Source organism: Phaethon aethereus (genome assembly GCF_964289735.1).
Source record: "Phaethon aethereus genome assembly, chromosome: 10".
NCBI classification, from domain to species: domain Eukaryota; kingdom Metazoa; phylum Chordata; class Aves; order Phaethontiformes; family Phaethontidae; genus Phaethon; species Phaethon aethereus.
Window position 1 is genome coordinate 21,770,645 of NC_138586.1, and position 17,117 is coordinate 21,787,761.

General features: G+C 35.8%; 1 protein-coding gene across 1 annotated transcript in view; it reads left to right on the forward strand.

The window, feature by feature from the left end:
* The window catches only part of CHM (CHM Rab escort protein), a gene marked incomplete at both ends in the record, with an annotated part of 71,351 nt that overhangs the window by 35,863 nt on the left and 18,371 nt on the right, over positions 1-17,117 (forward strand). The window contains one exon of the mRNA XM_082004275.1: positions 12,983-13,060. Within this exon, the coding sequence (XP_081860401.1) occupies positions 12,983-13,060 (78 nt within the window). The remainder of the gene's footprint in view (positions 1-12,982; positions 13,061-17,117) is intronic.

Sequence of the window (17,117 nt, forward strand, 5' to 3'; positions counted from 1 at the left end):
ACAAAATAAAGTCTAAATGCCTTTGTTTTTAAGTGAACAATTTAAGAGGCAATCACAAATTTTTTTTAATTTTATTTTTTTAGATTAATCACAATTTCTACATGTGGTCTACCTTGGGAATTATATCTTGCTAGAACTGAGCAGTATCCGAAGAATACTGCTCAGACTCTATAGTAAAGTGGTAACGCCACAACCTATACATCATACCGTACAGTTTTTATCACCAGGTTATCAGAGTAAGGTGTCACCTGTTCTGTGATTTCTAACCACCGTTCTATATTCTGTTTTAATGTAAACCTCTTAAGCGTTTCTTGCAGCCAGTTACACTGTGTGTTCTCATCAAGGCTACTGTTATAAATGGCATGCATGCATATTTATGTGAATGAGTCAAAGACATTTGTAAGTCACATCCTTGCATTCTAAATGAATTCTGCATAAACAGTACAACGTTTTATAACTACTGACGACACTTGAGTGAGTAAAAGCGGTGTTAGTTCTTTATTGGTTTAAACAGGTATGGTTTAGGAGAGAAAATTGAACTTTTATATCACTGTAATGTACCTCCCAATATGTTGAGGTACAGATGTGAGATTTCTATCTCCATAAATTGGATTCGTGGTACAAGGAAGGTCATTGGAAGCCTCATGCTATTCTGAGCTGACAAGCAGCAAAACTTTACTGGCCTTTGTAACAGCTTCCTTTGGTTCAAACTTCTTGGTATGAAGTTGTTATGTCTCTTTCTAATGAAGTAGTAGTAGTAGTAGTATGCTTAGTAAAAATAAATACAGTAACATCTCATTCTTGAGGAAGATCAAAGGCAAGCCTTTACATTTGATATGGTAAAATAAGATGCCAGAACTTCAATATGTAAGGAAGCTAGGGGAATCAATATAAGTTCTGTAACAAGCATGCTAACAGCAATCTGTAATACAGCTTTTATTTTCTTGAAAAATTGTCACTAAAGAAGAACTATAATTGGGCATCATTTGTAAATTGTAAAGTCTCAGTGGTACAACATTTAGAATATTTAGTGTGGTATTGATGTTGTTCTCTGTTTTTAGAAGTTATTAGGTAATACCCCAAATATTTTTGTGATGTAGGAGGTTAATGTTAAAATTGTCAGCTTCCAAATCTTCCTTTGTAACTGGGGGAAAAAATATTTGACTTAACAATCTGAAATAGTTGCTTTTGCATGTTGTACAAAATTCCTCTTTTCTTAGTTGAATCTCCTTCCTTTCTAGTTTTTCAGAAGCAAAAACTTTTGGAGGTTTTTATGGCTTTAAGGAATGTTTGGAGGTGCTATTTTACAAACATTGTTTCATATAGTTCACTTTTACAGTTCACCTCAGTGAAATATGCCTCTTATTTTCAGTCTTCCTTTGAGAGGAAGTCTTTCCAGAAGCTTTCAGTTGTGATTCTCTTCACCCATGACCAGTGTTGTTCAATGAATGACAGCTGAGAAGTCAGTTGTAGGTTGTGGCCTCTCTTCTGTGATTTTTCTCAGTGCTTGCTTTGTGAACACGCCGAGTTTTGGAGAGACTGTGCATAGTTTCTGTTCAGTTTGGTTTCAGATTCTTTATTCTGAACAAATAGGAACATTGAAATGGAAACAAGACTTCTTGAGAAGTAGTACTGCTTTTTTTTTTCCCATTTGAAGTTGTAAAGGGAATTTGAGGCGGTACATCATCTGTCATCTCCTAGAGGTTCTAGGGGGTGACGTGTTACGTCTTTCTCTCTGTTAAGAGTCATCCAAGAATTGACAGAGCTGGCCATAGTAATAGGTGCTAAGGTGTAGAATGTCTTCAGCTGCTTTGCCATGGGAATTGGTGATTCACTGACTTTTATGGGTAGTCAGTTAATGACTTGCATTTCCCATAAATAGGCTTTGAACTTAGGCGTTGTGGATATATTTGGTGGGCAGTGTAACCTTTTTTTTAGTAGTTGTTGCAAATTCTAGCTGAAATTAGTCATTTTTGTGTCAGTGCCAGTGACAGTAGTAATTTTGTGATGGAGGAAAGATCTGATTAGGATGGTTCATCTCTTTCAATCCCTATATTTACAAGAAGATTAAGAGTCCTGGCTGAGTTATGACAGATTGTGTGATTGATTTGGAAGGTTCCTTTATATATTTAAAAAATGAATAATCAGTTTTTACACTTACTTACTTACTCAAACTTACATTTGAGTTATCTGCTACAGATGTTGAAGCTGCTGAGGTAGTCTCAGGTACCTGAACATTTCCAATTACGTCCCTGTTACAATCTCTAGGAAGGTTTTAGTATTCTGAAATCAAGACTGGACTTTAGGAAACCTGACTGTAATAAGCACTTAGAATTGCTATATTAAAAATTTAGTGCAACACCTTTGTCATTTGAATCCATACATGACTACCGTGTCTCTACATGTAAGCAGTGTGCATAACTTTTTTGTATGTTGATTGTGTGATTGGCATATTAATGACAAATTTAAACAATGTAATTACTCATGACGATCAGATATGACAGATTTGAGTCTTAGGACATGTGCAATTCTGTGCAGGTGTGAAAGAATCACAGGTGATTTGAAAAACATAGACTGTATCTGAGATGAGTTCTGTCCTACATTTCAAAATACATGATTTCTGTGTGTGTATATATATCTCTTAGCCCTTAAGATTATTCCATTTCTTTGGACCTTAAAATTTATTTTGAAATTACCCACAACTTGTCAGTATTACTTGGTTTTTACTAAAATACTGAAAAGTAAGAGTAGCTGCAATGCTGCTTTCTTCTTAATTGTTTTCACTTGCGTTTCAAGTGAGATAATGACACTTTTGATGTAGTTTGGCTTTTAAAGACAAACTTGATATATTTCCCTTCACTTTGTTGGTAGAGGAATGCAAAATGGGCAAATGTAGTTAGCATGATTGTTTGTAGGATCAGTTGTTTGTTTTTCCCTCTAAGGAGAAACTCTTTCTTGGGATGAACATCAGGGAAGTGAGATAATCCATCATTCTGAGACCTGTTCACTAGTGATGGATGGATAGATTGGTAAAGTAACTCAATAATCTTCATTTTTTTTCCAGGTTATTCACAGATCAGTGAGCATTGTCATTAATAAAGCCATGGAATGCTTTTGTGTCCTTGCCCACATTATTTCTCAGAATTTGACAGGAAAAGACTTTTAATTTGGAAATAACCTTTGTAGTAAAATGCATTCTAGGTGTATGAAACTTTGAAAATACCTTTCCATTTCAGATTTTATCTTTCTTCTCAGTGAGATGTTTGTCAGTTCTTTGTTTAAAAGATTAGTTAGAAATATGAGAGCTTTTCTGCTCCTTATTATTTCGCTGACTAGAAATACAGTGTTCTTCAGAAGTTTATACCTCGTGAAGGCCTTCAACCATTAGAATATATCACATGGGATGCTCTGAATCATATGAATGTTGTCAAAGTATATTGATTTCAGATGCCTAACTAGGCATAGAAAAGTTTTCAGTCAAGAAATTGTATTATAGGTGTTAGAATATGCCCTGTGGTATAGGAAAAATAAATGTAATTTTGCATATTAAAAAAGGCTGAAAATAACTTACATTGACCTATTCTCATTCTTGATCAGTCTTGCTTCATTTTGCAAACATATTTGGAACTTAAAAAGCGCAAAACACAAATGCTATCATGAGATGATATTTCAGTAATTACTTGCTTTCATAATTAAGACAATGATAATATGAAGGAATTATATCTAGTATGTTATTTGGTGTTATCTCTTAACAAGTAAATTACTCTGCTTGTATGGGGATGTGCAGATTCTGGCTTAAATATTCTTCTGAGAATTATGACTCAGACGTACGAATATGTTACATCATTATCAGAATATCTATGGAAATGACGTCAGTGTTTATTATTGGAGCAAATCTGGGATGTAAATGCAAATGTAACTTAGCAGAGTCCTTTTTCATTAAACTAGAAGACAGAGAAAAGTAGTTTCCAAAACATTACTGAATTAGTAAAATAGTCCTTGAATTTCATTGAGGACTAAGATAACTTGAGTTTTTCTGTCTTTTCTAGAGGCACAGAACACATAGATTCTATAGATGAGCTAATGATTAGTGACTGGTTTCTAGTCACTCATTTTTGTGTCTCTGCCCTAGGGTCCTGATCTCCCAGGCTCCTTTTTGAGTGCAGAACTGTTGTATAATTGAAGCTCAACGGCCTTGTGCAAGGAGCAGCTTCTTCTCTTACAAGGTCAATAAAACTGAGTGCCAAGCAGTTCTCATACTTCCACCTTCCTTAAAGATTAGTCTTCAGAGTGCGTTTGCAGTTAACTAACATCACAATAGTACAGAAGCCACTGAACTCTTTTCCTTCTTTTTTTTTTTAATCCTGCTGTATGGTAATTCTTTACAATGTCCAGAATGCTTTATCCATAATTTCTAGGATATTTACTAGTTAAATAGTTGAGTATGTTGCTTCATGGATCCTCACCTTACTTTGATGTAAATTATCTGTTTCTTGAATTTAGCGTCCCAGAGAATAATTCTTATCCTACATTCACTAAAAAGTAGTGTTAATTGCAATATCCTTGGAAAATGTTTATATAATTCTTCCATTTAATAAGCCAGTATTAAGCAACTTTTCTTTCAATTCCAGTAAACTTTTCTTCAGCAGCTATGCTACTACAGCTACAATGCGGTTAACAAGTGTTTATCCTCTAGTTCATTTCAGATATTAGCCCAAAAGTCAGTCGAGGGTAAACCATGCAACTTAAGTGAAAGTTAATTTTCTAGTAACTTGGCTTTGAGATCTGTTTTTAGATAATTTTGTAGTAAAGCAAGATCCAGTTGTACTGAGTAAATTTGTTGAACAAACTCTTTAGGGTTAACAATGTCAGTATTTTAAGAAACAGTACTTCTTACATTGTGATTATGACCACTTACAATCTTGACAAAACTTCTTGGCTCTGGAACTACTTGTTTTAGACTTAGTCTTCAATTCTTTATCTCAGATTTTGAATTGTTGCTGAAAAGACAGTAGCCTCATATCTTATCATATCAGTCATCATCTTTGAACATTGTTTAGTTTTACTTGCAGTTTCAGGAAGCACAATGAATTTATTCTGAAACTTATTAATAACCCTTTTTGCTTCGAGAGGTGACAATACTTTTTCCCTTAATTGTTTTACGGGACTTTTTCTGCCTGTACTCTTCACCAGATAAATTTTCATAATTCTTTGTGGCTTATAACTGTTTGTGAAAATCTGAATAATTTTCACTCTTTCTGAGATTATCTTGTAACTAACTTGTTAGGCTGATTTGGTAAACTTTAAAGCAAATTTATCATTCTTTCTAAATACTTTAAGAAGGCTAAATCCCAGGCTGTTTATTGAAAAAAACAAACAAACAAAAAACACCAACAACCAATAAACAAAACACCACAAAACACTTTGGCTGGAAAGAGCAGTTTTGATCAAAAGAGGAAATCTAAAATTTGACACAAATCTGTTTTTTTTCTAATTTACTTGATCAGGAGACCTGTTATCATGGAATAATCTAGTTATCAGGAGTTTATGGTCAAACTTGGGGTTTTGTTCTTTCATGAGCATTGGAAGACCTTACTTCTTGCACAGATATGTTTTCCCCCTCTTAAGTGTTCCAAGTTGTAGGATGTCACATTTAATTTGTTTTCTCATAAACCAAGAAACTAGATTAATCTTAAGCAAAACACTTTGCTTTCAAAATCCTTGTATGCTAAATGTCCTTTTTTTCCTGCAGAGGTTCTTTTATTTCCTGTTTTACAGAGGATTATTTTCAAGGGTTTCTCATCCCTGTGTACCTCTCATGAAGTCATGAAGTTAACATCTATCTTTTTTTTTTCTTTTTTTTTTTATTATTCACCAGCAGTAGGAGCCTACAAGAAACTGAAGCTGGGTAGGTTGCATACTCTTGCAAATTGCAGGTCTAATCCATCAGATACTACTTATATGCATTTTCCTGCTGCAAAAAGTAAGGATATAGCAGAAAAGAGAATGTTACGTCTCCCGAGTCAGCAGGTGTGTGCAGTAGAGCAGCCTGTGTAACTCTTCCAGGCAAGCAGAGGCTGAACTGGCCACACTCGTGTAGCCCATATGAGGGTGGTGTTGAACCAAAACTTCTACTCACAGTCAGCGCTGCACTTCAGAAGTGGACTTTTGCTTCAGAAATTACTTCAAACTAAGCAGCTGCTATTCCAAAGCAGATTTTTCTAAAATACCATGCACATATGTGTCAGCATTTTTTTTCTGTAGTTATCATATTTGTGCAACTTCAGTATCTCTTCAATGTGGGTTTTAGTTCTATGGTTATTTTAAATGTGGAAGATGGGAAATTGGTTTCATAGCTGAACACTTGCAGAAGAGGATGGCTAAAAAGTGTTCATAATTACAGAAAATTTCTGTGGTGTTAAGGACTTTCAACTGCATTATTAGATAAACTGGTTTCTCTTTTATTTTAGGAATTTATGAATGGATATGACTAAGCTGCTTTTCCACTACCCTTAGACTCTCTGAACAGCTCTTGTGGAAGAGTCATTGATAACGTGGCTCTCTTGTTAGTAATAAGCTTGCTAATGCTGCAGTTGCTTAAATTGCTAACAGTTTAAGTAAAAACAGAGCTTAAACACGGTCTTACTTTTGTCAGCAGAACTTTCTCAGGTTTTAGAAACAGCTTAATAAATCTACACTTGCCTGAAGTGAGAGGAGAAGTCTAGGAACATAAAAATGTATGATGAGCTAAGGTTTTTATTGCAATTTCTTCTAACATCTGAGTTTTGGAAAACCGAGTGGGAATCTTGAACCTGTAAAAGGCAGCGTTGACTTGCCAAACGCCTTAAACTTGCACATCTCACGTAATAGAAACTCAAATGTTAAAACTCTTGAAGTGGTTGCACTTCAGTGTGGATTTGGCCATTCAGATATCATAAATAATAAATATTAATCCTTGCCAGACTCTGATGAAATAGACTTAAATTATCCCTGTTTTGTAATTATGGAAAAAGTGCACAGAGAGTCTGATGCACCTTAGGGTAAGTGATAAGTGGGTGTATCACTTACCTATCACTTACCAAGTTTTGTGCTCAACAAAATCAAGTACATCAGTTTTTGTCTGATGACTTGTTTTTACTGTCAAATACTGTATGGTCTACTTTACAGTATGTGAATGTATATTTCTATATATAGCAGTCTAAATCCCATACAATAAAAAGGAGTGATTTCTTAGTGTAAAATGAAATTTGGTTTTTAAATCCCTAGAAAAAACATGGAAGATGAAGTTTGCTATAAAATGTCATTTGATTGGACTAATGTTTCTTTCTTTTTTCCACCCTTCTCTCAGCTGTGGCAATTCCTCCCTGAGCTGTCACCCCTTCTGCCTCTTCTCTCTTTCCTCATGAAAAGAGTTTGCTGAAACTGAAACGAGCAGGAGGCCTCCTTCTTCCCGCACCCTGCAGTGTTTTGATAGGGAGCGGTGCCATTACAGCAACTCTTTCTATAACATTTCCCAGTCACCGCGCTAGGATTTCCTCCTGTTTTATCATGCTAGGACAGAAGTGAAGATCTGGTGAAAGAAATCAGCTTGCTATATGAGTACAGGCATAAAAATTGTGGTTCCTGCAAAATACTCTTCGGAAGTTTACTAACTTCTGGTTGATTACTATCCAGGAACTTTCTGACAGTTTTAAAACTGTTGTTTTGCTAATTGCATTGATAAACTAGGCTGATCCTATAATTTTTCAGGACCTTTTTTAAATTTTACCGGAATGCTGAACATAATCTCCAGGAAGAAGTCAAAATATCTGACTCTTCATTTACTTCCTTAAGCATTTATTGTCACAAATTATCCTTTCCAATAGCTCTGCAAGTGTTGGGACGGTTCTGGTTGACATTGATGATAATTTTCATTATTTCTTTGGTGCTGTGTTTCATAATTTCTTTTTGTCTTCATCCAGTGGGTGCACATACTGAGATTTGACTTTTTTACGGGAATTCAATGTTGGGAAAAGTATCTATTTTTTATAGCCATTTTATTTATTTGGTCTGTCTGTATTTTACTTTATAATGTTTTTAGAACATAGAACAAGAATGTAGGAAATACTGAAGTTCTAGGGACCTTTCAGGAAACACAGAATTTAACATAAGAACCAGGTCATAACTTGGTCTGTGTGTAACAAGAAATTGAAAGAAGACAATTCATTAATTTAGCACTTGGCATGTTCTTCTTTGATTTTTCTCCAAAGCTTGCTGTGCTGTACATGCAGCATTCATCTTTAAGGAGGGAAGCAAATAGTTTTTCCTGTAGAAGACTGTACAGTTGGGGAGAAAAATATTCAATTTTTTTCACTAATTGCTCCATTCATTTTTAGAAAGTAGAAGACAAACTATATGCTAGAAATAGAAACTACTTTTTTTGGTGTGAAACTATGTGATATGGTTTTCCATTTCTTTTATGCAGTCAGAATGAACTAAGGGTAAGCCTGTAACTTAAGGCTGTTCATGGTATCTTTGTGTTGAAAATCAAGATGTCAGATGGAGAGACGTTCTATTTTTGTTCAATTAATATCGGAGAGCATTACATCAAAGCAGTAAACTCCTCTTGTAGCAACAGATGCAGCAACCCTGAAGCCTATTTTCTCTCTTGTTACATTAGTGTTTAATTAAAGAAAACAACTAGTTGGAGGCAGTTACTTTCTGTGAAATGTAATGAAGATTTATTTTGTAAGTGACCTTCGCTGTATTAGCTGAATCAGTAATAAGTAAAATTAATAGAATAATCAAATTACATACAAACTCATAAATCATCGTAAATATGCTGTCAAAAATTCAGCTTTTAATGTGTCCTATTGTTGCACAGCTGTATTACAAATTATAACTGTTGATTCCTGCCTTGATGGGAGCTGAAATGGCATTTAAAAGCTGTGTATGATGGAGGGCTACCAGGCCAAAAATTTTCACAACTGTTAATTTAGCTGTAATATGATTTGATGTCACCAGGGCAAAGTTGAAGTTGAGTACAGTGTTGTTGCTATCTTTCAGCAAAACTTGAATTATTGGTGTAGGCAGTCGCCAGTTAATTAGAGTAATATCAGTTTAAATGTCTGTCATTTAGGGTTAATGGTATTAAAGATTTGCCTTGTACTTGAAGTACAGTCAGATCATCTTGAATAGCCTATTGTATGAAAGTAATGTTAGCACAATGATTTTACTTTCCCATAAATTATTTGGATGCCATTTAGTTTAATATTTCAAGTTCTATATTTAAATAATTTTGGCAAGTTCTTCGTAATCATGTCATTTTTCTTGCTAGGGTGTTTTAATAGGTAATTTGGCTCTTTGTAACTGTTTAACACAACACAATCAAAATTCCTTTCCATTTTCATTTAAAAACAGAAGTTTTCCACTGGTTTACTGTAAAAACAGGTCATGCCCTCCTCCGCTGGGTAGCAGGCTACTCTTGAAAATAAGTAATTCACATTTTTGCGCAGCCAAGCAGCACAGTTCTTTCAAGGCACACTGGAAAAATAAAGTGCATATATCAAAAAGCCCTTGACTGGTTGAAGTCAAAGGGAAAATTGTAATTTATAGTTTTTAACAAAGGAATTTTAATTGTAATTAGGTTAATAGTGCTGTTCTTTTATACAACATATGAAATGAATTCATCTGAGCTGGTTTGAAACATCCTAATACATGCATTGTGAGGCAAGAAGCCATTGATAGCAGCATTAGAGATAATAAGCTTGTAGCTCGAGGCTCTCTAATAATTCTTCAGTGGATGTTTAACCTTTGTGTCATCTTCAACAATCTCCATACAACCCAGGTTGGGATTCAACATGGTGTATATTCTCCCTGCTTTTGGATAAAAGAGGTATTCCTAGGGAACTGGATCTTCTGATTTGGCCAATAGTAAGTGGTATTGCTGACGTTTCCTTAGACTTCTGCCTTTTGGAGTACAACTCAGAAGAGATGTGAGTTGGAAACACACTTCAGCTGTTTGTCATGCTGCATCATTCATGCAGCTTAAAAGGTATTGCAGTATTACAAGTCTTTGAACTATCTAATAGGACTTCAGGACTTTTGCATGCCAATATGGATTCCATTTTTAGGAAATCAGGTTTGCAAAATGAGAGTTTTCTTTTCTAGTATATCGTCGATGAACCTAAAGCTCTTTAACTTCAAAATAAAAATAATTTTTTAAAGAACCCAAACAAACAAAAAAATAAACCATGAAAAAACTGTTAGTAAACCAGGAAAATCCTGCTATCATCCCAGAAATCTGGGAGAACTATGTTCCACCAACCCAGCCTGCCTTTCTCAATCTCAAACCTTGAGTGTTGCTGTGGCTAGTCTGACGCTTAGCTAATGCTAGGCAGGCGTTAGAAATGTAGTCACACTAATCTGTTACATTACAGTGTAAACTCTACCAAAAGATAGAATTACACATTCTTATTTTAAATACAATACCTAGGCAGAGTCTGTTCATGAAATAGCAGGTGTAATTTCTTATTTTTATGCCCTCCCAGTTTCAGCTCTGTGCTTCCATCTGTGAGCTGTGAACATCAAATGGCTGGGTCACGCTAAAGCTCAGCTGAATAACAGGAACTCAGAAAACTCAATTTCTTTCTCTGGCATGGTAAAATGGAACAGTGTGTCATTGTATTGAATGTGCTACAGACTGTTTTATGATTTACTTATAAGAGGCTATTTACTTTTGAATAATAGGGATCACAAGAAGAACACAGGTGAATTTAACTTGTAGGACGAAGGAAGAATTGTCAAATGTCACTTAATAGCATTTGACAGTTGTCTGATAGAGCAGTTCTCTGAGAAAAGGGTACGCAGTTTTTGTCAATATGCAAATTGTTCATTGTTTCTCTTCAGCATACATGAGAAGAGGTCAGTGATAGCTGATTGATCTGAATGAATCACTGGAGATTCTTAAATAAGTAAATAAATTAAAGAAAAAAAATACATTAAAGATTCCCAAGATAGATCAGACATTGCAAACAGTCCAAACCTGAAACTGTATTGTAAGGGATCAGACACATTTCTCCTACCCTTTTTCTTCAGCTTTTTCCACTGATTTCCAGGCTGACTGGAAATTTTGACGTGAAAGGTGATTTCTTTAACATGATTTGAAAAATATGTTAAAAACGTTTTTACTGGTGTACCTTTTGTCACACTAAGTTCTTGAGAACTTAATCGTCTGCATTTTGTATTATTCATGTAATTAAGAGTGTCACTGAAATGATGCACTGTAAACAAAAAAACCTGACCAAAGTTTAATCACAGTAAATCATGAAGTTTCGTCCTTGACCATCTCTGGCCTCAAATTGCACCAGGAGAGGTTTAGATTGGATATTAGGAAAAATTTCTTCACCAAGAGGGTGGTCAAGCATTGGAACAGGCTGCCCAAGGAGGTGGTGGAGTCACCATCTCTAGAAGCGTTCAAAAAATGTGTGAATGTGGTGCTTCAGGACATGGTTTAGGGGACACAGTGGTGCTGGATTAATGGTTGAGCTTGATGATCTTGAAGGTCCTTCCCAACCATAGTGATTCTGTGTGATTCTGTAACCTATGTCCTCTTTCTGTAAGATCATGAATTTCTCTACATTATAGTGCTCTCACAGAAAGTTCAAAGAGCTTTTGAAAAAATACTTAGTAAAAAGAATATTGGGTTTTTATACTTGTTTGACACCATTTTGGAGCATGTGAGCTTACACTGAAATCTTTTAGGAGCTAGAATTAAAAAAAAATATTAAAACTAGTGATATTACAGTCATTTCAATGTTAATGTGGGTACAGAAAAAATTTTAGGCACGACTTACAGAAACTAAACTTCCATTTTTTGTGAATTAATTTACCTTGTGTTGCATCAAATCAACAGAAGAGTAATCCTCAGACATTAAGCCTGGCTTTTGGCAAATGTGGAAAGTTAGGATGCAGGGTTTAACTTCCGATTGTGTTTATCACCACATCGACTGAACTTGTACTGTGCAGTTTCCCGGGAGAGCAGTCTCAGACTTTGTGCATAGGACAGAGTCCCTTCAAGGGGGTGATGAAACAGCCTGGCTAATGATGAAATTTTGCAGTGGGTGACTTCACATGGAGTACCTCCTATTTAAATGTCATAGTCTAGTTTCTTTAAATTCTGAGTCTCCCTAGAGTTTAAAAACAGATGAGTTGCATTATTGGCTTAATGTTTGGGTGGCAAAATCTTCTTTGTTGTAGGCAGTGGGTTTTGTTTGTAAGTGGAAAACTGCTAAATAGCTTAGTAGAGCTTCTGAAAAACTGACCTACGAAACTCGTTCCTTTTTTCATTTAGGAAATTTTTTTATCATGAGTCCATGCACAGAATATCTGAAGCAACTATATCATAACATAGGCAGAACCTGGAGGAATCACTATTTTTAAGAGGTCATCTTTAGATCGTAACAAGTCTTCACTCTGGTTGGGGCACTTGTCAGTGCCCTCAAAATTTGAACTGCTTGTAGTCAATGAAGTTCCCACGTTACATTTTTGTAAGAGTAGAGAAATAACTTCTGATTCACGCTTAGCATTTTGGCAGCTGGTTGATGAGGTTATGGTGTGTTCTTACGTTCTTAGGCTACACCATGCGCTATGTAGCATGGTCAGCATATCAGTAGATATTCTATGCATCTTCAGCAAATAGATGCTTTTCCATCCTGAATGACCGAATACGGTAAGAGAGAATGAATGCTCAAGCTAATGTAACAATTTAAAGGACTAAGATAAATGTTAATACAAAAAGAAGTTAACAACATATACTTTACAAAACCTATATGGCATGCTTTCTTCTGGTTGTTTTTCGATTGTTTCATTCAGAGATTAAGATGTGTCATTAAATATGTACTGCAGCGTGCACAGTACTTTGCCTTGCTTATGGTACGCACTCACAGTGATTACAATTAGTTGTGATAGGAGTAACCTTTATTTTTTCTTAATGTATTTCTAGGATGTGTGCTGTATTTGGTGGTATCTATTGTCTTCGCCATTCTGTGCGGTGCCTTGTAGTGGACAAAGAATCTGGACGGTAAGGGTAATATAATAACCTTCTGTTTATATACAAAATACAGATGAAAAATGTGTTAAGTCAATTTAAAAAAAAATGATTCTTCAAAGATCCTCCTTGGTATTAATAACACATCAACCTTGATTAAAAGTAATTTGTGTATAGGTCCTCCAGAACAAGGGAAGTGGGTCTAGAATATAGAAACTAAATTAATTTCCCTGTGATATTACTACAGCTCCTGATCACCCAAGCTTGGAAGACAAATCATTTCAGCTGCCGGGGGGCTGGTGATGAGTGATGTTAGTTTTCCTTGTGGCCTTACCTACTCTAATTGATTTTCATCAGATGACAACAAAGCCCTCTGTTATTGCATTTTTAAAAATGGAGCTCACCTAAAGACTCATCAGATTAATCTTTGCTGATAATGCATGTCACTCCAACAGAAAAGACTTTAATGAGTTTTTAGGTAGATTGTTGTCATAAACTATGCTGCCCTCTTATCCTAGGATAAATTCTTTTACAACAATATCGGGCCTGTAGGCAGGTTTAAAGTTGAGCTAAGAAAAATCAACCCATAGTTTTTTCCATAGTGGCATTTTTCACACCTCTGTGAATTGTCATGGTTTCTATTACATACGTTCTATCAGTTGCTAGTCTAACTGCAGACTTTGGCTCTCTTAACAGTCTGTTTTCAGCTTTCTTTCTGTAATTGAAAAGTACTAAACATTCTGTAGAAAATTTTGCAAATTAGGCTAGAAAATACTTAGTAATATTTTACTAGAAAATGTGGTAGTTAAATGATTGCTGTAATGTGTTTGTTTGCCAGTTGCACTGTACATCTGATTCTTTGAGCGTGGTAGCTATAGCTAGATTTGTCATGACATGGTCAGGTAGCATCTGTTTTTCCTGAAATTCTATAAAGAACAGGTTTTATCTTTTTGCCGGTTACTTAAGGTTCTGAAGTTCACGGTATTTTTTTTCAACTTTGAGATGTAAATGTGATAATATTTCATGATGTGTGGTGTTTTCTTAAGTGCATGGTTCATATGCAAATGAAATTATGCCCCTTTCATAAATTCTCTAGTGTTTTCTTTAACAGTAGTTTTACTATAGGGAGCTTCATTTTCCAATAACGTTTAAATAGTCAACTTTGCTCTTTCAGAGGGACAAAGTTCCTAGTTGTTAGCAACTTCCAAACACTGCTCTATGGAGACCTTAACTGGTCAGTGGTGCTGGTTGCCCCAGTTTCAGCTTCTTTTGCACATTCTGAAGGCATTTGGAATTAATGTTTCCTTTATTAAGGTTATATGTATTCTAAATAATTCCTTTAACATGCTTTTATGTTTTGGAACTAGTAAGTTCCTCAGGGTTCCAGGTAGGTTTTCAGTGGGTTTTTTAGGCTATTAGGCTGCTTTTGTGGTTTGCTTTTATGTCATTTTCACTTAAAACTGAAGAATAGATTTTTGAGGTGTAGAGTTTCTGTAGTATTTTTTTAAAGACTTTATCAGACTTTCATTATTCATTGGTCTTTTAATAATGGTGGTTATGCTGAATATGAAGAAGCACGACGCATCCAGCTTCCCAAGCCTAGTCACCTGCCTTTTCCTTGGAGTCACCTGCCTGCTTCTGTTGTCTCTTTTTAGGTCTCCCATAGTTTCAAAGCAGGTACTTTACCAAGTAGCATTTCTACATTAAAATAGAAGTGAACAAAAAAAACATGTATAGAAGAGAAGCCAAGTGTCAGACTTCTTTGAGATGATGAAAATGATGCAGCCTAGGTTAAAACATGTTTTTTAAAAAAGTATTTTCAGCAATGAAGGAAGGATCATACAACATCCTCTTTCTTTCCTAATAATTTCTAGAAGTTTCAAACAACCTCTTTACCATAGCAAAAATGTCATTCAAAAAGCTTGTTTCTTTGACCCAGGTCTGTTTTATTCAATTATATATGATTTTTCTTTTCTCTCACCCGAATGCAATACTGCTTTTACTTGCTAAGTCTTTTCCTTAGTGTTACTTAGCAAGCTGTCAAGTTTGTTGCTAAGATTATCACTATTTCCTTTCCTTTCTTATTCTTTTTTCATGTTATCTCTTTTCTTACTGTGTATTCTCTCCCTGCACTAGCTCTGACTTCCTCTTGACTTTGGGCCTCAATGTTTTGCCTAATAAAAATCGGCTATCAAATTGTTAATGAGGGTATTTATGAGTTACTGAGCTTTTGAGTCAACAGACCATTAATAGTAATTGCTAAGAGGCAAATTCATATCTCGTTGTCACTACGGCTGTCCCTGTAGTTTCAGAGACAGCTTACCTTGCTTACAAATAGGTTAAACTCACAACGGTAGAAATTCAGTCAAATTGAACATTATTCATTACTATTATAAGTGTCTTCTGTAAGCTTCCAGACTTCATCAAGATCTTAGTGCATTTATTTTTTCACTGTTTTTAATATTCTTGCTGCAGTACATGGAAAGAAAATTTTCTAGCTACAGGCTTGATTTTCTTGTCAAGTTTTTTGCGTTTAATTTGAAATCCATAAATATCACCAAAGTTTATTCCAACTCCTTTCTAGACATGGCTAACATTCTCTCCAGCACACGAAAAATATGAACCCATTCAGTATCTAGTTGTGTTGCTTTTTCACTTTTTTCGAACATGAGATTTCATCCACAACTATACAGAATCACAGAATCATTAAGGTTGGAAAAGAACTTCAAGATCATCAAGTCCAACCATCAACCCAACACCACCATGCCCACTAAACCATATCCTGAAGTGCCACGTGTACACATTTTTTTGAACACTTCCAGAGATGGTGACTCCACCACCTCCCTGGGCAGCCTGTTCCAATGCTTTACCACTCTCACAGTAAAGACATTTTTCCTAATATCCAGTCTAAACCTCTCCTGGCACAACTTGAGGCCCTTTCCTCTCGTCCCATCACTAGTTACTTGGGAGAAGAGACCAACACCCACCTCGCCACAACCGCCTTTCAGGTAGTTTTAGCGACCAATAAGGTCTCCCATCAGCCTCCTCTTCTCCAGACTGAACAACCCCAGTTTCCTCAGCCGCTCCTCGTAAGACTTGTGCTCCAGACCCCTCACCAGCTTTGTTGCTTTTCTTCGGACATGTTCTAGCACCTCCACATCCTTCTTGTGGTGAGGGGCTCAAACTCAACACAGGATTCGAGGTGCAGCCTCACCAGTGCCGAGTACAGGGGTACAATCACTACCCGGCTGCTGCTGGCCACACTAGTGCTGTTTCTGATACAGGCCAGGACGCTGTTGGCCGCCTTGGCCACCTGGGCACACTGCCAGCTCGTGTTCAGCTGGCTGTCGACCAGCACCCACAGGTCCTTTTCTGCCAGGCAGCTCTCCAGCCGCTTCTCCCCAAGCCATGTTATTATATCCCTTTTTATAGTTCATGAAAATAAGATTCAGGGAAGACAGTGTGAAAGTATAAAAGCTTTCAGACATACCTATTTTAATGTTTTGGTAATCTGCTTGAAAATTTCTGGTTTTTACATACTGTATCAGATTAGGTCTGCTGTTTTAACACATGCAGAACATCCTGCATTCTTGATAGAATTCTGATATTCTGTTAGAAAACAAAAAACACATCATATCCCTTAGGTTGAGGAGAAAGCAGATTGAATGAATGCTTGATAATTATTTTGCATTTTGCAGATTATTTTCTGTTTATTGTACGTCACTTTTTTGGGTACATGTGATAAAATTTAAAGTACTTTACATTACATGCATTGCATTAATAATAATGGTAGGGATTTTATGTTGGTCACCCTTTACGTTTGTTTCCAATTACATACTTCTGTCTCAGAAATGGAAAAGATGTGATAAATGGGAATTTATACATCTGTAATAAAAAGATATAGCAAACACAGAGTAATTTACATATCTTTCTTGAAATATTGCATACTGGCTTTGTGAGTGCTGGTAAGTCCATTTCAAGGATGTCGCCCTTAGTCCATTAGTTTGGATAATGAGCCCTATAAAGTACATTTATAACTCGTGGCAGTGCAAGGAGATGGATTCTAATTTTCATCCTTTTATCTAGACAC